The sequence below is a fragment of the Rhinatrema bivittatum genome, chromosome 3, assembly GCF_901001135.1.
Source record: "Rhinatrema bivittatum chromosome 3, aRhiBiv1.1, whole genome shotgun sequence".
NCBI lineage: Eukaryota > Metazoa > Chordata > Amphibia > Gymnophiona > Rhinatrematidae > Rhinatrema > Rhinatrema bivittatum.
Window position 1 is genome coordinate 318,671,569 of NC_042617.1, and position 24,153 is coordinate 318,695,721.

Below are 24,153 nucleotides of genomic sequence, written 5' to 3' on the forward strand. Positions count from 1 at the left end.
ACTGTTTCAATAAATTGTCTTTATCAGTTATAAATGCAAATTGTATTAGTAATGTACCTCTATTTTTTATTTCTAATTCTTCTTGTGATTTCTGCAGTAAATCAGAGATATTTAAGGACACTTGTGTGTTATCTATTTCCTCCTGTTACTTTTTCCTTATCTCCACATAGAAAGCTCTAACTATCACCGGACAACACTGTTCAGACATTTTAATAACATGCAAAACATATGATTTAAATAATTCAGTTGGCCCTAGATGTTTTATAATAGGAAAATTAGTTACTCTTATATTTAAGGACCTAACAGTGTTTTCAAGATTCTCTAACCTTTTTTGAACTTCAAGGTCAACTTTAATCTGTTGTCCTTGTATCTTTTCAAATTGTACCACAACCTGTTTTCTATGTCATTTATCTTTTTATTTTGAACTTCTAAATTCGCATTGTTTTCCTTAACTGAATTGTTAGTTTCCCTAACTTCCTTGGTTAATTTTGCTATAGATCTATCTAACTTTACCATGTAATTCCATAGAGTCTCTAATGTAATATTGCCAGGTTTCAAAGCAACAGGTTTAATCACTTCAATTTTATTGAGTCCAATTGATTCATTCTCTAGGAATAATTTGAAAATTTCCACTTTGTATAACTTCCGATGTTTTTGTAGATAATTGAGTTTCCATAATGATTACTTCTGTATATTCTTCCAGGGTTCCCCCTGTAAGATTTAATTCATTAGAAACTCCTCTGGTGACTCCAGGCATTCCCGAAGAGGAACACTCTTCAATGCCTGGTGGTGGTGGTGTCTCTGGCACCCCCGGACTCAAAGATGTTTCAGTGACCATAAGGAGGGGGTTTGCTCTAAATCTTCCCCTAAAGCGGTCTGCCCCTCGGGGGTAATTAAAGGGGATCCAAGCCGATCTGATCCAAGCCTTCCTCAGCTCCGCCCCTTCCATGGGCGTGGTCGGACAGCCTTTCCCGTCGGGGCTGGAGTGCTCTCCTACCCCCGGTAGACTTGGCTTTGCAGGTAATGTAAGAGCGAAATGGAAAAACAAACTCACAAATGCTTCCCCCATACAGCTGTTTTATATCTACAGTGGTCCTTTTTCTGGCACATTTGTTTGTACTGTACCACTTCATCAGACGGTGTACATCCCAGAGTGCTGAAAGAAATGAGAAATGAAACTGCGGATGTGCTACTGGAAATTTGTAAACTATCAGTAATATCATCTATGGTACCTAAAGACTGGAGGGTTGCCAATCTAATGCTGTTTTGGTTTTTTTTTAACGGTTCAAGGAGTGATCCAGGAAATTACAGACCAGTGAGTCTAATGTCCTTGCGAGGCAAAATGGTAGAAACTATCATAAAAAATAAAATTGCTGAACATATAGATAGGGATAGTTTAATGGGCAAAGCCAACATGGATTTAGTCAAGGGAAGTCTTGCCTCACCAATCTGCTCTGTTTTTTGAAGATATAGATAGATAAACATCTGGATACAGGTGAGCTATCTGAATTTCCAGAAAGTATTTGACAAAGTCCCTCATGAGAGACTTCTTAGGAAATTAAAAAATCATGGGATGGGGGTGGTGTCCTATTGTGGATTGCCAACTGGTTAAAAGATGGAAAACAGAGTGTAGGGCTAAATGTTAATTCCTGTTCATACCCCAGATCAGTTCAGACAAGTGGGTTTATGCATCTCTACCAGCAGCTGGAGACAGAGAACAACATTTTGAGGCACTGCTATCTAACTGAGAGTGCCACCTGCAGTCCCTTAGTATTGACCTGTACCCAAGCCAAGATGTCTCCCTTAACAAACCCCAACAAACCTGGGGTGAACAGAGACTTAAAGGTTGGAGCCCCCTGAAAACTAGGCCCTCTTAACCTAACAAAACGCACATCTCAAACTATGTACACTTCCCATTACTCTGAATGTAACACATATCAGCTCAGCAATATCCAGAAGTGAGGAAGTCTTTTGAAAGATGGAGATGGGTCTCTGGATTTAGCAGGTAAGAACCAATTTCCCTTTCCTGTTCGTACCCCGAATTAGTCCAGAGAAGTGGGATATACCCAGGCCCCTCTATTCTGGAACTTGAAAGACCCAAGCACAACACACTATCCCCAAAAGATGTCTTCATCCAAGTGGTAATGTTTGGATAAAAGTGTGAAGCGAAGACGATGTCGACACACGACAAATCTCCTGCAGAGAAAACAGTTGACACTCTGCCTACGAGGTTGCTTGCACCCTAGTGGAATACCCTCATAACCCCTCCGGCACCCACCGGCCCTTACAGATGCAAGCCGAAGCTATCGTCTCTTTCAGCCATAATGCAATAGTGCCCTTGGACAAAAAGATGATCAGATCTCAAAAGGCATTTGTCGCTAAAGAATTCTGCGCCCATCCAGCAAGTGACGCTCCCTCACCATAGGAGCAGCCGCAGACAAATATGGCAAGGCTAGTTACTCGATCACCTGGACAAAATTTCTGAATGGAAGGATGCAAACATTTTGCCCCTTTGAGGAAATGAACCACATCTAAATGAGTCGCCAACAGTCTTCAATGAATCCTATCTCAAAGGGAACCTAAGGCTGCCACCTGAACCCAAAGGGAATTATAGACCAAACTGTTAATCAAATCGCTTTGCAAGAAGGCTAGAATCTGCGGAATGTCCACCTTCAAAGGCTGTACCTTATTCTGCAAACTTCAGGATTCAAAGACTCTCCACACTCAGACATAAGCCAAAGATGTGGAAAGCCGCCTTGCCTGAAGCAAAGTTGCAATCACAGGCTCTAAATAACCTTACAAGTGGAGCTATCGCCTCTCAAAGGCCAAGCCATTAGACAGAATTGATCCTCCAGGTGTGAAATTACGGGCCTCTGTCATAATAGCCCTGACAGATGGGCCAAGCGAATGGGAATGTCCACCACCAGATGAAGAAGGTCCTTAAACCACGGTCAGCACAGCCACTCAGGGGCCACTAGAATCACCCTGCCCAGATGAAGCTCGATGAGCCACAGTCCTCGACCTAAGAGAGGAAACACATACAACAACAGGTGTGTTGGCCACAGGAGAACAACACCGTCGATACCCTCTGATCCGACCTCCTTTCTGCGACTGAAAAACTGATCTGTCTTCCCATTTCCTGAAGTCACCATGATAGAGGTCTTTAAAATCATGAGAGGTCTAGAACGGGTAAATGTGAATTGGTTATTTATTCTTTCAGATAATAGAAGGACTAGGGGGCACTCCATGAAGTTAGCATGTGGCACATTTAAAACTAATCTGAGAAAGTTCTTTGTCACTCAACACACAATTAAACTCTGGAATTTGTTGCCAGGGGATGTGGTTAGTGCAGTTAGTGTAGCTGGGTTTAAAAAAGGTTTGGATAAGTTCTTAGAAAGGAAGTCCATTAACTGCCATTAATCAAGTTGACTTGGGGAATAGCCACTAGAGGTGTGAATCGTGTGATCGATCGTCTTAACGATCGATTTTGGCTGGGGGGGAGGGAAATCGGATCGTCGTGTTTTGTTTTGTTTTGAAATCGTTAAAAATCGTAAATCAGGGGAGGGCGGGAAAACCAGCACACCAAAAAAACCCTAAAACCCACCCTGAACCTTTAAAACAAACCCCCACCCTCCCGAACCCCCCCAAAATGTTTTAAATGACCTGGGGTCCACTGGGAGGGTCCCGGCGCGATCCCGGCGCGATGTCCCGCTCTCTGGCCACACCAAAAAAAACCGTAACACCCACCCCGAACCTTTAAAACAAACCCCCACCCTCCCGAACCCCTCCAAAATGTTTTAAATGACCTGGGGTCCACTGGGAGGGTCCCGGCGCGATCCCGGCGCGATGTCCCGCTCCTGCTGTGAAGAGAAATGGCGCCGGTGGCCCTTTGCCCTTATCATGGGACAGGGCAAAGGTAGCACTGGCGCCATTTTGATTCCTAGCTCCCGACGTCACGCGTCCAGGAGATCACTCCCGGACCCCCGCTGGACCCCAGGGACTTTTGGCCAGCTTGGGGGGAGCCACCTGACCCCCACAAGACTTGCCAAAAGTCCAGCGGGGGTCCGGGAGCAACCTCCTGCACGCGGGCCGTATTGCCAATCTTCAAAATGGCGCCGGCGCTACCTTTGCCCTCACGACAAGTCTTGGGGGGTCAGGAGCCCCCCCCCAAGCTGGCCAAAATTCCCTGGGGTCCAGCGGGGGTCCGGGAGCGATCTCCTGGATGCGTGACGTCAGGAGCTAGGAATCAAAATGGCGCCGGCGGTACCTTTGCCCTGTCACATGATAAGGGCAAAGGGCCACCGGCGCCATTTCTCTTCACAGCAGGAGCGGGACATCGCGCCGGGATCGCACCGGGACCCTCCCACTGGACCCCAGGTCATTTAAAACATTTGGGGGGGTTCGGGAGGGTGGGGCTTTGTTTTAAAGGTTCGGGGTGGGTGTTAGGGTTTTTTTGGTGTGGCCAGAGAGCGGGACATCGTGCCGGGACCCTCCCACTGGACCCCAGGTCATTTAAAACATTTTGGGGAGGTTCGGGAGGGTGGAGGTTTGTCTTAAAGGTTCGGGGTGGGTGTTAGGGTTTTTTTGGTGTGCCAGTTTTCCCGCCCCCTATTTAACGATACAATACAAATGCCCCTGACGATAAATCGTGGGCATTTGTATTGTATCGTGCACTCTAACGATTTTGGACGATTTTAAAATTATCTGACGATAATTTTAATCGTTCAAAAACGATTCACATCCCTAGCTATTACTGGCATCAGTAGCATGGGATCTAGTTAGTGCTTGGGTATTTGCCAGGTACTTGTAAATTGGATTGGCCACTGTTGGAAATAGGATGCTGGGCTTAATGGACCCTTGGTCTGACCCAGTAAAGCAATTTCTTATGTTCTTATGCTGGTGCTCCTGCGTGATTGGGTTATATAGGTACAGCTCTGTGAGGTCTCTTGATGCCAGGAACTCTCCTTTGTGAATTGCCATCTTGACCGAATGCAGTGTCTCCATCGAAACCATGGTATCTTGAGAGCTGCATTGACCTTCTTTAAATCCAAAATCAGTCTGAAGGTCCCTTCCTTTTTCGGGACCACGAAATACATGGAATGCCGATCTTTTCCCCGTTCTTCTAAGGGACCAGCACCATCACTCTTAGCTGTTACCATTAGTCCACCGTGTCGTGAACCACTACCTTTATGGCCGAGTAGCGCAAGGGGAGACGATGAAGGCTTCCCACACCGGACACATAAAATCTAATGTGTAGCCATTATTTAATTACTCCCAAGACCCACTGGTCCATTGTGATTCTTGTCCACTCACTGTAAAAGTGGGCCAACTGCCCCCTGATGGGCTGGAAGAGAAGAGGGAACTGGCCTCATTTCATTGTGAAGACTTAGCTCCCCTGGTTCCTTGACCAGGGGTATATCAAGTCAGCTTTTGCCCATCTTGAAAGGGCAGAGTTCTGCCCGAGTTTGCCTCTATACTGCTGAAAGGCCTCTGTTCTGCCAACTAAAACTGTTAAGGATTTCAAAGGGGCATGGGATAAACACTGTGGATCCCTAAAAGGCTAGAAGATGGGAATAAATAAAAAAGCTTAACCGGCATAGAGCAGCAGTTACTACCCTTAAGAGAAACATGGGGGTAACCTGCATGGAGCAGCAGTTACTACCCTTAAGAGAAACATGGGGGTAACCTGCACGGAGCGGCAGTTACTACCCTTAAGAGAAACATATGGGTAACCTGCACAGAGCGGCAGTTACTGCCCTTAAGAGAAACGTGGGGGTAACTTGCATGGAACGGCAGTTACTACATTGGGAAGCTTGCTGGGCAGACTAGATGGACCATTTTGGTCTTTTTCTGCCGTCATTACTATGTTACTATGTAATATCATCTATAGTCTCTAAAACGTGAATGGGTGGGAAACAGGGGCGGACTGGCCTATTGGGGGATCCGGCATCCCCCGGTGGGCCAGTCACTCTGGTCATGTGGTCTGCTGAGCGCGGCCGCAACAGAACCTCATTCAGCAGACCACAGGGTATCTTCTGGGCCAGTTTTGGGGAAAATCCCCGGGCCGATCTTTACCCGGAATCCGCCCCTGGTGGGAAAGGATTACTTTCCCCACTCTGGCTTGTCCTCTGGTTATATATGTCCCTTGGACTCTCCCAGATACTTTACCAGTTGCACTAAATCCTCCCTGAACATGTCTGATCGGGAGGGCCTCCGCTGAGACTTTGATCAAACATCTGCAGACCAGTTTAACCAGAAAAGCTGCCTGATCAAAACTGTGGACATCATAAATCTGGAGGATGCCCTAATCAAGTTATACAAGGCATCCGCCATATAGGCCACTGCTGCCTCCAAGCACTCCACCTGATGATGATGACGCCTCTTTCGCCTGCAACTGCTGAACCCAGCGCAAACAAGTTCTCTGCATAAAACTGATGCATACCGCAACCCGGATACTCAAAGCAGAAACCTCAAAAATCCTCTTGAGGTGAACTTCCAGCTTCCAGTCCTGCACATCTTTCAGTTCGGCGGACCCTATTACCAGAGTGTGGTTTTCTTCGTCACCCGTGAGACTGAAGCATCTACCTTCGAAAGCATCAAAAGTTCAAGTGTCTCCTCCTGTATCGTGTACAACCTCACCACGGTCTCAGGAGTGACCCACTCCCTGACAACCAGCTGCTTTACTGACTTATGGAATGAAAAGGCCTTAGCTGGATCTCTCAAGCCGACCATGATGGGGTACAATTCCTGTTACGGAGGTGGATCCTTAGCCCAAGGCAGAGTTGATGCTACCCGTGGGGAAGCCCCCAAGTGTCCCCACCATTGGAAGGCAGAGCAGAACAGGAAGCGGAGGCCAACTGGAGCTTTGCCAATACCAGTCCTCGTTCCCCGCAGATTGAGTCCTTGGCTACCAGGGCTGGTTAGTCTTAGGCGTGCCTCCTGGTGGTTGATCCCATGGAGGGTGCTCAAGGCAGGAAGCCAAGAAGCAATGGAGATACAGGGTCCAATGAAGCTGGGCTCAAGACAGGGCCTGGATCCAGAAGCCCAGACAGGCTGAAGCAGACTAGGAGTCAGGAACACGTCCGGGCTTGTAAATAGGCAAGAGCTTAAGAAAGGCCAAGTCCAAGTAGTCAGCTGGAGGCAAAGTCAGGTTCAAGCTGGAGTCAGGGAAGGCGGCTGGAGACAAGGATCAAAGCCAGAAATCCATCCATAAGCATGGTCAGGAACAAGCAAGGGTCAAAGCCAGGAATCCATCCAAAGCACGGTCAGCAACAAGCGAGGGTCAAGCCAGAAAATCTGTCCAAAGCATGGTAAGGAACAAGCGAGGGTTGAGCCAGAGAATCCACCCAAAGCGTGGTCAAGAGCAAGCGAAGGTCGAGCCAGAGAATCGGTCCAAAGGGTAATCAGGAACAATCGAGAGTCAGAAACAGGAAACTGGAACTGAAGCGCAAGGACAGGAACAAGAACAGGAACACGGATGAGCAGCAACTAAGCACATGACTGGAAGCGTGGAGACCTGTTGCCAAGGCAAATACCGGATGGCGGAGCCTGCCTTAAGTAGCAAGGCCCGGAGACATCATCATATGGAGCCGCGGGAAGGTTTCCCACCACGGCCCCTTTAAAGTCTGGGAAGGCGCGCGCGCACACGCCTAATGCAGCCAGACTGGAACTACGTGATGGCAGCGTTACCCCTCAACGTACATGGGGAGACCCAATCGGGACCGGAGGAGACCACGGAGCTGCCGGAGGAACCTGGGAGCGTAGCAGGAGCATGAGCTCATAGGCAACTGCCTACCATTGCCAAAGAGGAAGGGCCAGATCCGGGACCTGGGCGCTGGGGGTGAGTAGAGCCAGTCGCGGGCCTGCTGTGGCTGGGATACGCAATAGTACCCCCCCCCCCCCTTTATGCCCCCCACTTGGAGGTCTGGGTTTGCCCAGATGGGCTTGGTGGATCTGCTGAAAAAGCCCTTTATCCAAGATGTTACAAGCTTCATATAGAGGAGGTCGGCAAAGATTTAGTTGATCATGCATTGGAACACTGCAGGGGCATTGCAAAGGCCAAATGGCATCACAAGGTATTCGTAATGTCCATTCCTGGTATTAAACGCTGTCTTCCAGACATCTTCAGGACATATACGAACCAGTTGTAGGCTCCTCGCAAGTCCAGCTTGGTAAAGATGGTCACCCCTTGGAAGCGATCGAACAACTCATTAATCAAGAGTAGAGGGAACTTATCCTTGTGAGTGATGGCATTCAAGTCGCGATACTATATGCATGGTCATAATGACCCATCCTTCTTGGTTACAAAGAAGAAGCCTGCACCGGCAGGCGACGTGGAGGGTCGGATAAAGCCTTTAGCCAAGTTTTCATGGATATAGTCCGACATAGCTCGGGTCTCTGAGACAGACAAAGGATAGGTTCTGCCCCTAGGGGGTGTGGTACCCGGCAATAGATCAATTGCATTCGAACCCATGGTGTAGAGGAAGGATATCAGCCTTCTGTTTTGAGAGCACATCCCAAAAGTCAGCATATGGCGCAGGAAGGCCTGAGACAGTAACCACTAGCGGGATCACTGAAGGCGGTTCTACTCTCCTGAGGCAAGTGCGATGACATGCAGAACTCCATTCAGTGAGTTGTAGGGTCTCCCAATCAAAGTGGGGTGAGTAGCGCTGAAGCCATGGTAACCCTAACACCACTGGATGGATGGATTTATCCAGGATGAAGAATACTACCTCCTCCTCGTGCAGAGTTCCAGTGAGGAGGTGGACAGGAATGGTGACCTGAGAGATTCTTCCTGGTAGAGGGTCGCCGTGGATGGAGGCAATAAGTAGTGGTTTCTCAACGGGATGGGAAGAAAATGTTGGAATCGTGGACCCTTGGGCCAGCTAGGACAGCTGGTGGCTCACTGAGGAGATACCCAGTGGGTGTCGAAGCCTGGAGGTGACACAGACGGGAGACCAAGAGAGGATCCGGGCCGCTTGGACTTACAAGTGGTCTCCTGTGAGGCGGTATCCAGGGAGTGGAGACGAAGAGCTGGAGCCAGGAAGCTAACTGGAACTTCATCACTGGAAGCTCACGGTCCCCCCGAGAGGAGCTCGTGAGGACCCGAGCCGCTTGGACTTAGGCGAGGCCTCCTGGACGAAGCCGAAGTCAGAAGCCAAAGGACGAAGCTGGAACAGAAGTCTGTGGACGGAAGCCAGAGTCAGAAGCCAGGAGTCAGAAGCTGAATCAGAAGTCTGTGAACGGAAGCCAGAGTCAGAAGCTGAAGTCAGAAGCTGAATCAGAAGTCTGTGGACGGAAGCCAGAGTCAGAAGCTGAAGTCAGAAGCTGAATCAGAAGTCTGTGGACGGAAGCCAGAGTCAGAAGCCAGGAGTCAGAAGCCGAAGATCCGAAGCAGCAACTAGCAACTCTTACCAGAGTGAACCTCGTTGCAAGGCAAAGGCCCAGGCCTAGCTGCAGGGTTTAAATACCCCTGCAGCTTCTGACGTCATCTGGAGGTGATACAGATGATAATAAACAAGCCGATACACAGGTCGATACAGTAAGGCCGCGGTAGAAACAGTGCGGCAGTGTCAGGCGCACCCTTCCTCCCCGCACGCACAGTTCTTTTCACTAACTCCCCGATACTCTCCTCTAATCGCATGCAAATGCATGCCGCGGCTTTAAAGCGGTAGGGAAGGGTTATGCCCGCGTAACCCATTTTACTGTATAGGCGCTTAATACAGCGCCTATACAGTAACCTGGGTGCGCTGGTACCTGTCATTTCAAATGTCATTTCAAATGACATTTGAAATGACAGGCACCAGGAAGTGTAAAAAAAAAACCAAAAAAACCAAAAATATGTAAAAACCTGAGTGTTATAAAAAAAATTTTTTTAAATACCTGTCACTTTCATGCGGTCATCCAGGCAGCGGCATGGGTCCAGGAGGCCGGCGGGCGGCGGCAGCAGGAGCCGGGTGTTCAATCGAGGCCGCGGGCGGGTAGGCGCGTGTTCGATTGGGCGGGCGCGGCAGCGGGATCCGGGGGGCGGGTGGGCGCGTGTTCAAACGAGGCCGGGTCGCACAGGCGCGCATTAATTCAGGCGGAGGGAGCCGGCGGCGAAAGTGGCCTCCGGCAACCCCCACCGGCAGTGAATTAATGCGCGCCTGTGCGACCCGGCCGGGTCGCACAGGCGCGCATTAATTCAGGCGGAGGGAGCCGGGTGGTCGTGCATTCATCCACGCAGAGGGAAGCGTGGGCCGTTTTCGCCACCGGTTCCCTCTGCCTGGATGAATGGCCGTGCGATTTCAGCGCTGAAGGCAGTCACATGCCGTGACGTCACGACGTCACGGCATGTGACTGCCTTCAGCGCTGAAATCGCACGGCCATTCCTTCACTGCCGGTGGCCGTGCATTCATCCAGGCAGAGGGAACCGTGGGCCGTTTTCGCCACCGGTTCCCTCTGCCTGGATGAATGGCCGTGCGAAATCGGGAGGAAGGGAGAAGGGACTGCCATAGTAGGCCCGAGCCTTGCTACTTTTTCGTTTTTTGGTTTTTTTTGCTTCGGGAGGAGGGGACCGGACGGGCTGCAGGAGACCGAACTGGGGCTACACCGGAGACCGGACGGGCTGGACCGGAGACCGGACGGGACCAGGGCGGGTAAGCAATGTTTTTTACACTACACTACACTAACTCCTACTAGGGGGAGGCGGTAAACTAACACGTTAAGGCCGCGGCAAAACAGCAGGTTACTGAGGAGATAGTATCAGCGCCCGTTACAGTATCGGAGGGGAATAGCTAATTCCTTCATTATACAGCTTTTTCGTTCATTTACATGCTGGGTGCGGAAAGGGTTATGCGTCTGTTTTAGGAAGCGCTAGGGACGCGTGAAACTGGAGACTGTATCGCTGAATCGCCTTACTCGTCTGTATTGTGCGCTCCCAGCACGTTACAGACGGGGAATCTTTAACTGCACGTTACTGTATCGACCTGTCAGTACAGTGCTCTCCGTCGGAGCGCACTGTACTGTATCGGCTTGTTTATTATTTAAACTTTATAACAGAAACAAAATGAACAATCTTATCTGAAGTGTGGCAGAGGCTTTTCCCAGTCCTCCCGGAGGTGAGGGAACTGGACCACCAGCTTTCACCTCAGGCACGATCCAGTGAGCAACCTAGGGTATCCAACCCCTGCTCGTCCACCTCTACAACCAGGGGGATGATCCCACCAACACCTGCCAACCTCCTAGGAGAGAAAACTCTGCTCAATTGAAACTCTTCTTATTGTATTTATTTTTTCAGGTACAGAACTGCAGGTTTGCACCTCCTCAATCTGCTGGAGACAGAGAAATACTGAGGGACTGCAGGTGGCACACTGGGTTATGAACAGTGTCAGTGAGGCTCACTCTGTCTCCCATCTGCTGGAAGGGAGGCAAAACCCAGGAGTCTGGACTGATCTGGTTACATTCAGGGAAACTGGGGTTGATGGGCCCTTGCTCTGACCCAGAGTGGCAAGCCTTATGTTCTTATGTCCTTAGCTTGTGTGAATAGATTAAGAACTGCATCTTGCCATTCTCTGGCTCTACCCCAAAGTTTAGAAGGCCACAAGTGGTGGAAGGCCGAGGAATGGATATATGCAAAGATTTTGAATGTGGCTTTCATTTCTGTGTGGTCCTAGCTCTATGTGGCCTGAGACTGGCTTACACGCTTCCTTCTTCTCCATAGCTTCCAGCCAGTCTGAACCTGCCTGGCTTCCAAGGCTGCCTGGAACTAGCCACCCTGAATGATGATGTCATCAGTCTCTACAACTTCAGAGACATCTACAACATTGATACAGTCACAGTGCCCCCATGTGCCAGGTACAGGAAACCTTCAATGGGCCAAATCACAAATCTTTTCATATCCCCATGTCTGCAGCTGAGTCCCTCTACCGTGTCAGAGGCTGACCCTGCTTTCTACCCTTCTCCCCCCGTGTGCCAGGTACAGGAAGCTCTCACCAACCAAAAATGAAGGTCTTCCCCGGTCACCATGCGATGAATAAGCTGACCCATCCTCTACCACTCTCCCCCCCCCCTTTTCAGGAATAATTGACCCTGCTCTCTGCCCCTCTCCCTCTCCTTCATATCAGGAATAAGCTCACCCTGCTCTCTGCCCTCTCTCTCCCTCATGTCAGGAATAAGCTCACCCTGCTCTCTGCCCCTCTCCCTCTCCTTCATATCAGGAATAAGCTCACCCTGCTCTCTGCCCTCTCTCTCCCTCATGTCAGGAATAAGCTCACCCTGCTCTCTGCCCCTCTCCCTCTCCTTCATATCAGGAATAAGCTCACCCTGCTCTCTGCCCCTCTCCCTCTCCTTCATATCAGGAATAAGCTCACCCTGCTCTCTGCCCTCTCTCTCCCTCATCTCAGGAATAAGGTCACCCTGCTCTATGCCCCTCTCTCCCTCTCCCTCATGTCAGGAATAAACTGACCCTGCTCTCTGCCCCTCTCTTCCCCTCATGTCAGGAATAAACTCACCCTGCTCTCTGCCCCTCTCGCCCTCTCCCTCATGTCAGGAATAAGCTGACCCTGCTCTCTGCCCTCCTCTCCCTCATATCAGGAATAAGCTCAACCTGCTCTCTGCCCCTCTCTCTCTCATGTCAGGAATAAGCTGACCCTGCTCTCTGCCCCTCTCTCTCTCATGTCAGGAATAAGCTGACCCTGCTCTCTGCCCCTCTCCCTCTCCTTCATATCAGGAATAAGCTCACCCTGCTCTCTGCCCCTCTCACCCTCTCCCTCATGTCAGGAATAAACTGACCCTGCTCTCTGCCCCTCTCTCTCCCTCATGTCAGGAATAAGCTCACCCTGCTCTCTGCCCCTCTCCCTCTCCCTCATGTCAGGAATAAGCTCACCCTGCTCTCTGCCCCTCTCTCTCCCTCATGTCAGGAATAAGCTCACCCTGCTCTCTGCCCCTCTCCCTCTCCCTCATGTCAGGAATAAGCTGACCCTGCTCTCTGCCCCTCTCCCTCTCCCTCATGTCAGAATAAGCTGACCCTGCTCTCTGCCACTATCTCCCCCTCATGTCAGGAATCAGCTGACCTTGCTCTCTTCCTCCCTCCTTGCCATGGCAGGAATAAGCTGGTGTTTACGCAGAGCCGGGCTGTAAGTTACTTTTTCGATGGCTCTGGATATGGGGCTGTGAAGAATCTGGAGAGACGAGGGCGCTTCAGCCAAGTTACGCGTTTTGACGTGGAGGTTCGCACCCCTGCAGAAAATGCACTCGTGTTTCTGATGGTGAACGGGGTAAGTAGGGAATCCTGATCAAGGCACTCTGCCTGGGCTGCTCTCTGCCACGGTCTCACATTGTTCGTCTCTTTCAGATTTAAATAACTCTCTTGGCCTGAGCACTTGGACATTTCCTGTAAAATTAAGAATTGATGAAGGGAATTTAGAAAACACTGACAGGATTAAAGCAGCGCCTGCTTGATTCACAATCACATCCTGCACTCTCTTCTGTTACCCACATAAAAAAGAAGCTTTCCGGGCATTGTACACTTCCCAGAGGAAACTCCCCATTCACACTAGCAGCTGTAAATGTGTGCTGAGGCATTTCCAAGGGTAACAAAGCAAAAGTGCAGTTCCCTCTAAGAATGAGTGCCAGGCACATGGGCAAAACCTACCCCTGGACCTTCACTTGTGTGGATGGTCTTAAAATTACTCCCAGAGGGGGCAATAATCAAAGAATTTTATCCAAAAAAGGGGGTGGGTTAGTGCAGGGAAGAGAAGCTATGGAGGAGGAAGGAGCAGGGTTAGGTTGGGGAGGGAAACTGTGGAGGAGGAAGGGGCAGGGTTAGGTTGGGGAGGGAAACTGTGGAGGAGGAAGGGGCAGGGTTAGGTTGGGGAGGAAGGGGCAGGGTTAGGCTGGGAGATGGAAGCTGTGGAGGAGGAAGGGGCAGGGCTAGATAGGGGAAGGGAAGCTCTGGAGGAGGGAGGGGAAAGGCTTGGTTGGGGGAGGGAAGTTGTGGAGGAGGAAGGGGGCAGGGTTAGGTTGAGGGAGGGATCGGGGATGCCATCTTGAATTGCTTGTGCATGCTTTCAGATGTGCACTCCATACCTGATTCAGAGTGCCCACAGTCCCTGCCAGCTCCAGTTTCGAGAAGAATCTCCCCAAGGATTTTCCTTTGGAATGAGCTTGCCGGCCCGGGTTCATGTGCAGTCAAACCTGGCGGGTCATGCTCTTTCATGGCCTCTTCTGGCTTGATTCTAATGTTCCACTTCTTTGCAGAGTAAGTTCTTCAGTCTGGAGATCCAGGACGGCTTCCTGCGTCTGCTCTATGACTTTGGCTTCAGTAAAGGCCCAGTACTCCTGGAGGATTCCCTAAAGAAGGCTCTGATCAGCGATGCCAGGTCCCACGAGGTATACAACAGTTCAATTAAATTATCTCGGAATAGGAGGTGATGCCCTTTCTTGGACTGCAAACTGGTTAAAAGACAGGAAACAGAGAGTAGGATTAAATGGACAATTTTCTCAGTGGAAAAGGGTAAACAGTGGAGTGCCTCAGGGATCTGTACTTGGACCAGTGCATTTCAATATATTTATAAATGATCTGGAAAAGAATACAATGAGTGAGATAATCAAATTTGCAGATGATACAAAATTATTAAGAGTAGTTAAATCTCAAGCGAATTGTGATAAATTGCAGGAGAACCTTGCAAGACTGGAAGATCGGTCGTCCAGATGGCAGATGAAATATATTGTGGATAAGTGCAAAGTGATGCATATAGGGAAAAATAACCCTTGCTGTAGTTACACGATGTTAGGTTCCATATTAGGAGCTATCACCCAAGAAAAAGATCTAGGCTTCAGAGTGGATAACACATTGAAATCCTCAGCTCAGAGAGCGCAGGGGTCAAAAAAGCAAACAGTGGGTCTGATTTACTAAGGCTCTTCTACTATTCTGTCTCGATTGGAAAAATGCTTAATAGATAAGGCCCAAGGTTAGAAATTATTAGGAAAGGAATGGAGAATAAAATGTAAATGTCACAACAGAGAGAGTGGAGGAAAGAGTAGAGGAGTAGCTAAGTGATTCCTGTTCATACCCCAGATCAGTCCAGAGATGCATGGATTGTGCCTCCCTACCAGCAGATGGAGACGGAGAAGAAAAGCTTTACTGACGCTGCACTACTTAGGTTAGCATGCTACCTGCAGTCCCTCGGTATTTCTCTGTCTTCAGCAGATGGTAGAGGTGCAAAACCTACAGTGTGGATAATTAAAGGAAAAAAAAAAGATGACGATTGAAGACAAATTTGCTCCTAGAGGTGTAAGATATCTGGCAGGACCATCCCCCTGATATATTAGGGTGACCCCGAAGTCGCTCAACCCGGTGTCAGTGGGGGACTGAAAGTCAGTGGTCTAGCTTCCTTGTCTTCCCATGGACCTTCCTAGCTCGTTTGGGGCTCAGTCATGGCAGCATAGCAGCATAAAGGAAGTATCCTTATTAATTTATTTATTTATTGCTCTGCTTGCTGGCTGGCTCTAAAAAAAAAAAAAAGAGAGAAACAGGAACATGCAGCTCATGAGAGCCGTAGGAGGGAGAAGGGTCTGGGATTATTTCAGGTCCTGGGTTTTATAATGTCTATGCTAGAGCTAATAACTTGGGCATTTGCACACCTGAGACCGGTTCAGAAGGCACTTTTGTCCCACTGGAACCCACAGTCAGAGGACTTCCAGTTCTTGCTCCCTACCTATAATTAAAAACTCACCTGAGCTAAAAGATTCCAATTTATCCCCGACAACTGAAAAGCAGGTTGTTAATACAAACAAAAAACACACTTTGCAATGTCTGTATGCCATTGCCTGAAATCTAAGAAGTAAGATGAGAGAGTTAGAGTGTATAGCAGTAAATGATGAGATTGACATAATTGGCATCTCAGAGTCCTGGTGGAAGGAGGATAACCAATGGGACAGTGCTATTTCAGGATACAAATTATAACGCAATGATAGGGAGGAACAACTTGGTGGGGGTGTGACTAAGTCTGGGAGGGCATAGAATCCAACAGGATAAAGATCATACACGAGACTAAAAACTCAGTAGAATCATCCGCTGATTAGGAAAACCGACACTGAGTTTATCGGTGTCGGTTTCCCTAAACAGTGCTCAGCCAGTGGGTTCGGGAAATGGATGCTTCTCAATTGAGCATCCGTTTCCTGCACCCGACTGCTGGCGGTTTTTTTAACTTTTTTTTTTTTTTTTGTTAAATTAGTTTACTTTTTCCTCCTATTTAATGTCACACCGATATTAAGTAAGAGGAAGTACAGAAAAGCAATTTTTTCTGCTTTTCTTTACTGGTTTAAGGAGTGCTCAGCAATTAACGCCTGCTCTAGGCAGGCGTTAATTTCTGATCCCTAAATGTGCGTCCTAGACGCACATCTTTCTTTTTTTTTTTGCATCGGGAGTGAATGCCTAATAGCCTCAATCACGTGCATTTGCATGTGATGAGCACTATTGGATTCACTCCGCGTTGGATGTGCCTTGTAGAGGCGCTAAACCCCTTATTGCATAAGGGGATTAATTGGCGCCTATACAACCCACATCTAACTGCGGGTTATACAGTGCGCTTATGTTGCTCACATTGTTAAATATACAGAGCAGGTTGATTCTGCAATTTAGGCTTAGTTTATTGGATGGCTATGGTTGGCCTTGTTACTCAAGTTGATTTCCCTTGGGAGGGGACGTTTGAATTGTGATTTCACATGGAAGCCCCTGGTTAGTAGGGGATAGGGAGTGTTGACTTTTCTTTAGCTTGTTACATTGAATACTGGCAGGTGAGGCAATATGGGATCCTTTAAGTGATGATATCAGTAAACCTGTTCTCTGTCTCCATTTGCTGGTAGGGGAATATAAATCCATGCGTGTGGACTGGTCTGGCTGGACTCTATTGCTCCATGGTGCAATCGCATCTAGAGTACTGTGTGCAATTCTGGTTGCCGCACGTCAAAAAAGCTATAGCATAACTAGAAAAGGTACAGGGAAGGGTGACCAAAATGATAAAGGGGATGGAACAGCTCCCCTATGAGGAAAGGCTAAAAAGGTTAGGGCTGTTCAGCTTGGAGAGACGGCTGAGGGAGGATATGATAGAGGTCTATAAAATCATGAGAGGTCTAAAACGGCTGGATCGTGAATCAGTTGTTTACGCTTTCAAAAAATAAAAAAGATTTGAGGAACACTCCATGAAGTTACTAAGTAGCACATTTAAAACAAATTGTAGAAACTATTTTTTTTACGCGACACTCAGTTAAGCTATGGAATTCATTGCAGGAGGATGTGGTAAAGGCCGTTAGTGTAATCAGGTTTGAAAAAGGTTTGGACAAGTTCCTGGAGAAGTCTATGACCTGTTAGTAACCAAGAAGATTTGGGAAAGCCACTAATTATCCCTATACTTTAGCAGCATGAGACCTATCTACTGTTAGGGGATCCTGCTAGGTACTTGTAGCCTGGATTGACCACTGTTGGAAACAGGATACTGGGATTGATGGACCCTTGGTCTGACCCAGTATGGCATGTTCTTATGGTCTTAGGGCCCAATATTAAAAAATATCCGGTTATGTAAGTGATCCGGATATTACTTAGAAGGGATACTCAGTTGCACAGCTGTGTTACTGAATGTAACCGGAAAAGTTCTAGTTATTCAGATAAGTTATATCCGGATAACTTTAGAACTGATATTGAGCAGGTCTAACTTATTTGGTTAATTGAACCGGATAAGGGTAAATATAGATATTTATCTAGTTAAGATAACTGGATAGGCAGCGCCCATTCCACACCCATTCACTATTCGGTTATCTATTTAGCCAGATAAGTGACTTATCCGGTTAAGTGGTGGCCGCTGAACAAAACGGCGTGGCGCTTAACACTGGATATTCAGCGGCCACCGCTTAGCTGGATACGTCCTAGTTATCCAGCTCACTAGCGCTAAATGCACTTTCAGTGCTGAGCCCTTAATGTACAGCTTCTCTCCTTGGTGTCTCCTCAGGGAATTGTTGTGCACAGCTTCCCTCTTCAGTGTCTCATCTGGGAACCATCATGCATGGGCTTCCTTCCAGGATCTCACTCTGCCCTACCAAAATATTAATTCCAGGGACCTCGTTACTGGACCCTCAAGGTCCAGTAACGAGGACCTTGAGGGGTTTAGCGCCCTCTCAGGCTCCCCCCCCCCCCCCCCCCCCCCATCAATATAAAAACCCTAGAGGAGCCCCTCAAACCCCTGCATACTTATAAACCCCAGGGGATCTTATCTAAAGCTCGTCTATGCTAACACTGGACAGATCCTTTGAGAGCATCCTCCAGCCAGCTTCTTCCGGACTTCCCAGTAGTGTGAGAATGGAGGGAGTCTGAGAGCTGCTCTGAGCCAGCTACATACACACACATAGTTAAGTTCTTTAGTGTGGTGCCCATTCTGACCTTGTACCCTAGCTGTCCTGAAGCTACCGCTCTCATCTGATTGGCTGATGCCAGTGCTGGCTTTCTCCTTCCAGGTTTCCGTGATTTACCACAATTTTAAGAAGATGATCCTAGTGGTGGACAGAAGACATGTGAAGACTGTTGAGAATGATAAGATGTCGATGCCTTTCAGTGACATCTACATAGGAGGAGCACCATCTGAACTCCTGTACAGGTCAGTGGCCCTGCATTGGTAAAGTGCTGCAGTGTTTATGGACCAGTGTGTAGGCGTGTACAGTACAGGGTAAACCTGTAACACTATATCACCTTTCACAAGGTGTCGTACGGCACATCGCTCACTTTGTAACTCCACATCACGTTTTATAAGTTGCCATGCAGTATCGCACTTGCCTTGTAGCAATATATCACATTTTATAAGGTGTCATTCAGTTCCTTGTTCTCCTTGTAGCACATTTTACAAGGTGTCATACAGCACATTGCTCCCACTGTAGCACTATATCACTTTATAATATGTCATTCAGGACCTCGCTCACCTTGTAACATAAGAACATAAGAAATTACCATACTGGGTCAGACTGAGGGTCTATCAAGCCCAGCATCCTGTTTTCAACAGTGGCCAATGTGCATTACAAAGTACCTGGCAAGTACCCAAACATTAAATAGATCCCAAGCTACTAATGCCAATAATAGTAGTGGCTATTTCCTAAGTCACTATATCATATTTTATAAGGTGTCATAAGGTACCTCGCTTACCCTCTAGCACTATATCACATTTTATAGGCTGTCAATTGGTGCCTCGTTCAACCTGTAGTATTATAACACTTTTTATAAGATGTCCTAGGCACCTCGCTCTATCTATAGCACTATATCATGTTTTACAAGGTGTCATACAGTATCTTGCTCATCCTATAGCACTATATCTTGTTTTATAAGGTGTCATTTGGTGCCTCACTCACCCTGTAGCACTACCACATTTTATAAGTTATCATACGGCACCTCCATCACGCTGTAACACTATATCATGTTTTATAAAACATCATATAGCATCTCGCTCAGTTTCTAACCCTATATTACATTTTTCAAGTGCCATATGGTACCTTGCTCACTCCATAGCACTATATCATGTTTTATAAGGTGTCATACGGCACCTCACTCGCCCTGTAGCACTATATCATGTTTCATAAGGTGTCACTTGCCCTGTAGTATTATATCATATTTTATAAAGTATCATATGGTGCCTCATTCGCCCTGTAGCACTATATCATGTTTTATAAAGTATCATACAGCACCTCGCTTGCCCTATAACACTATATTGAAATTTATGTTTCTCATTTTGAAATGTCTGTAAACCGTTGTGACAGCTAGTCCAAACATCGGTATATAAAAGCCTAACAAATAATTAAATAAAATAAATAAATAAAATATCATGTTTTGTAAAGCATCATACAGCATCTCGCTCAGTTTCTAACACTATATTACATTGTTCAAGGTGCCATGTGGTACCTTGCTCACCCCGTAGCACTATATCATGTTTTATGAGATGTCATACAGTACCTCACTCACCCTGTAGCACTATATCATGCTTTATAAGGTGTCATACGGTACCTCACTTGCCCTGTAGCATTATATCATGTTTGTAAGGTGTCAAACGGCACCTCGCTCACCCTTTAATACTTTATCATGTTTTATAAGGTGTCATACAGCACCTCACTTGCCCTGTAGCACTGTATCATATTTTATAAGGTGTCATACGACACCTCACTCCCCCAAAACACTATATCGTGTTTTATAAGGTGTCATTCGGACCCTTGTTCACCCTGTAGCACTGTATTGTGTTTTATAAGGTGTCATACAGCGCCTCGCTAGCCCTGTACTGTATCGTGTTTTATAGTGTCATACAGCCCTCGCTTACCCTGTAGCACTATATCATGTTTTATAAGGTATCATACGGCACTTCACTCGCCCTGTAGCACTATCTCATGTTTCACAGGGCACACTCCTACATTTCCTTCGCAACTTGCTGCAGGTACAAAGTGCTCATGACCACTTCGCCCTGCTTTTTTGTATGGAAAGTAACGTGCTGAGAGCTGAAAATGGAAATACAGTTCTTTCTCTTCTCACCCTGATCTGCATCTCTCCCGTGCTGACTGCGGGTGAAAGGGGGCAAGGTTAATTCTGGGGGGGGGGGGGGAAGAACCTGCTTTCCTTACCTGCAAGTTCCACGCCCATTCTCAAAATTGCTGCCAGAAGGAGAGGAGAGAAGGGGGGGGGAGGGGAATCTGCTAGAAACATTTGCATTTCCGCAGAAAAGGGAATTGCAGGAGAAGGGCGCATGCGAGGAAGCTGCAGGAAGGAGAGGAGAATGGAGGGTGTGGGGGCTCTGCTGGTGCAATAGGTAGTGGGTGCCAGGGGGGCCTGGTTAGGCTCTGAATGCTCCATCCATCTCCCCTGCTTCTCCGCAGTGTCCGCTCACACCTGGCTGTGAATGTCAACTTTAAGGGCTGCATGAAGAGTTTCCAGTTCCAGAAGAAGGATTTTAACCTGCTGGAGGAGCCGGGGTCGCTGGGAATCAGTTACGGCTGCCTGGAGGAGTCCCTGGTAAGCAGTGAGATGTCTCCACTTGCAGGGCGGCTCCGGTAAGCTCTGCGGGACAGGAGGCCCCCGCTCACTGCCTCCTCTTCTAAAGGAAAAACAGTGTTATTGTGTAACTGCTTTACTGCAGGGGTTAAAGCTGGACCAACGCTTGATAATATGCAAATAGATGTTAGTTAATAACAGCCAGAATAATGAGAGCAGTAGTGAAGGCACATTACATCAGAGTTTCCCGTCCAGGGTGTCTGATGCCCAGATCCAGACCAGCACCATTGGCTCTTACAGGAAAGGTGTAGGAGCTTTGCCGGACAGCTGTAAATCATGCACGCCGCCTCTTCCTAGCTACAGCATGAGACCCGAGTGTGGGGCAACCGCACAGAGAGCTGGGTGCCAGCACATACGGTGTGGTGCACAGAGCACTCCCCCCTCCTCCTCCTCTCGGCCCTTCCAGCCTCTGCCTTATCCCCAGCCTGAGGGACAGGGAGAGCGGGCACTGAGCACACTCACAGTGTTGGGAGCAGCTTTTTCTGCCCCAGAGGCAGAGATGCAGAATTACACCCCCTACCTCACCTCGTCACTTACCGGTGTCTGCTCTGACACAACTCTTTCTCCTTTAGCAGCAAAAGCACCCCCCCCCCCTGCCCGCTCTCTCTCTCTCCTCCTACCCAGCATCCTCTTCTTTTTCTTCCCCTATCCCATGCCCAGCAATCCCTCTCTCCTCCCCTCTTTCTCTGATATCCCCCTCCCCGTCCCCCTCTTTGTCCTCCTACTCCTTGCCCTATATTCCACTACCACTTGCCCTAGGTCTTCCTCTCTCTCCCCACTTTCCACTACTTGTCTTGCATCCCCCTGTGGGAACGAGCAGCGATTCCCACAGGCCTGGAGACAAACTAGACTGACTCCGGCCTCCTTAAAACAGTAACTATAATAACCCCTCACAGGCACATCCATAGACTCTCTTCTCCTCAGACAGGGTACTCTCTTCCTTACAGTGTGTTGCTTCGTCTCAGCTCAGGGTTTGGCCAGTGTTATATTGCAGGAGCTTCCTTCCTCCCAGGGACCTGGGCCTGGTCTCGTTATCCCCATCTGGATCCCAGCTCTTATTCCCCAGCCTCTGGTTATGCCCTCTGAGCCCCACCTACCCCGCAGGATCCCGCCCATAGAGCATACACTCCTTAAGGCATTGAAGGTGGACCAGACGGCACAGATAAATAGGGGAACAGGAGGGGCACTGCCTCACACCCCCTTGCACACTCACCCATCCCCTACCCAGCAGCAGGAATCCCCCTCTCTCTTCTTGCCCCCACCACTCTACTGCACAGCATCCGCCCCTTCTTTGGCTCCCCTCTTTACCCCAAGCAGCAGCTTCCTCCCCTCTCCCTCTCTCTCTCCCATGCTCCTCTGGCTGCAGTGCGTAGATCTTTCTGCAAGAGCTGAGGAAAGGTGAAATCAGCTCAGGCCCTGTGAACCTTGAGGCAGCCCCCAGCTTTCTCCTACACAAGCTTATTCATTACAGTATCCTGAAAACATGCTTGACTGGGGTCCCCCAGAACAGATTGTGTCCCTTCCTCAATTAATTTTCAGTCTCACAGGCTCCCCCTACGTTTTTATAATTAAACTCAATACAACCCTTCCCAGAGGAATCCTGTAGAATCACAGAACTGGACATCAGACTTTTAAATATGAAACTCTGTTTTGCAGAATCTGTGTTTCTGAAATCATGTCACAGAGCCTGAACGTGTCCTCTGATTTTTGGAAACAAATGGCAAACCCCCCCCCCATTCACAAGAAATATCTAATTTTATGAATTAAAAGCTATTCCTACTCCGTTGGCTGAAGGTAACCTCTGAATGACTGCTGGGCTGAAGCGGAATCTTTTCTCTTTACTACCCACCATAGAAAAAACATTCAATTTACGCTGTCACTTCAGTAACAGTGACACAAAGTCCTTTGATTATCTGGTACTTTGTGATGTAACACAAAATCCTGCAAAAAGCCACTCAGAACCTAAATAGCAAGCCTGCCATACCAAGACAGCATTAACTCCCCGAACTCAGACAGCAACATCCCTGCACGAAAAGGCAACGCTGCTCATATTCCATCTGGCCCTAAAACCCCAATACACCTTCTAATGGGAAAACAGAACAAGCTGGACTACTGCAGATCCCTACTCAGAAACTATACGCTAGCAGAGCACTCCACCTCCATCACACATCAGACAGACCCTCCCCAAATACAGAATAAGGGATCACAAATTAGAAATACAAATATGCAGATAGAAACTGAATTAGTCTTCCTTCTGCTGTCCTCTCAAGTCCCCCTTGCCCCGCTGCTTTCTGTACCCTGCAGATAGGAGGTGAGGGGGGGGGGAACAACCAGAGAGGAGAGGGGCTCGACTAGGAAGGTTCTTTGCTTTGCACTGGGCTCCATCTACATCAGACTCACATCCACCCCCATCCAGTTCCTTGCATGCTGACTGGAAGGGGAGGGGCTGGACTAGGAGGCAGAGGGCTGATCTCTGCTACCTGAGATTTTGGGCATTGGCCAATACAATCATCTGGACAGAGCCTTGCCTGCGTATGCCTATAGGTAAAGCAGCCTTGCCGATGGTGCCCCCTTGGGTTTGACACCCAGGGCAGCTGCCCCTCTCGCCCCCCTAGTCCCAGCTCTGCTTAAAGATCTGTATACCCCAGAGGAAAGGCAAGATAGGGGAGATATGATAGAGACATTCAAATATCTCCAAGGTTTCCATGCACAGGAGATTAGCCCTTTTCAATGGAAAGGAGGTTCTAGAATGAGGGGGTCATGAGATGAGGTGGAAAGGGGGTAGACTCAGAAGTAATCTTCGGAAATATTTCTTTACAGAGAGGGTGGTGGATGCATGAAAAGGCCTCCCAGTGGAGACAGTATCTGAATTCAAGAATGCATGGGACACGCACAGGGGATCTCTGATGGAGAGGAAGAATCAAAAAAGCTGAGCAGGGGTTGTGCATGGGCAGACTGGATAGTCTGCATGCTCTTTATCTGTCGTCATGTTCTGTTTCTAATATACGATTTGTTAGCTTTAAGTATTGAGCTGTATCATTGGAGCATTTTGTGTCATTCCATTTCATTTTCAATGAAAACTTTTGGCAAATGTTGATTTT

The 24,153-nt window shown here is 48.3% G+C and overlaps 1 protein-coding gene across 3 annotated transcripts in view; it reads left to right on the plus strand.

Annotated features, from left to right (window-relative positions):
* Window positions 1-24,153, plus strand: part of LAMA4 (laminin subunit alpha 4) — a 222,748-nt gene that overhangs the window by 160,337 nt on the left and 38,258 nt on the right. For all 3 annotated transcript variants that reach the window (XM_029595241.1, XM_029595243.1, XM_029595242.1), the window contains exons 24-28: window positions 11,702-11,835; window positions 13,085-13,256; window positions 14,239-14,370; window positions 18,490-18,629; window positions 20,878-21,013. In XM_029595241.1, the coding sequence (XP_029451101.1) occupies window positions 11,702-11,835; window positions 13,085-13,256; window positions 14,239-14,370; window positions 18,490-18,629; window positions 20,878-21,013 (714 nt within the window). The remainder of the gene's footprint in view (window positions 1-11,701; window positions 11,836-13,084; window positions 13,257-14,238; window positions 14,371-18,489; window positions 18,630-20,877; window positions 21,014-24,153) is intronic.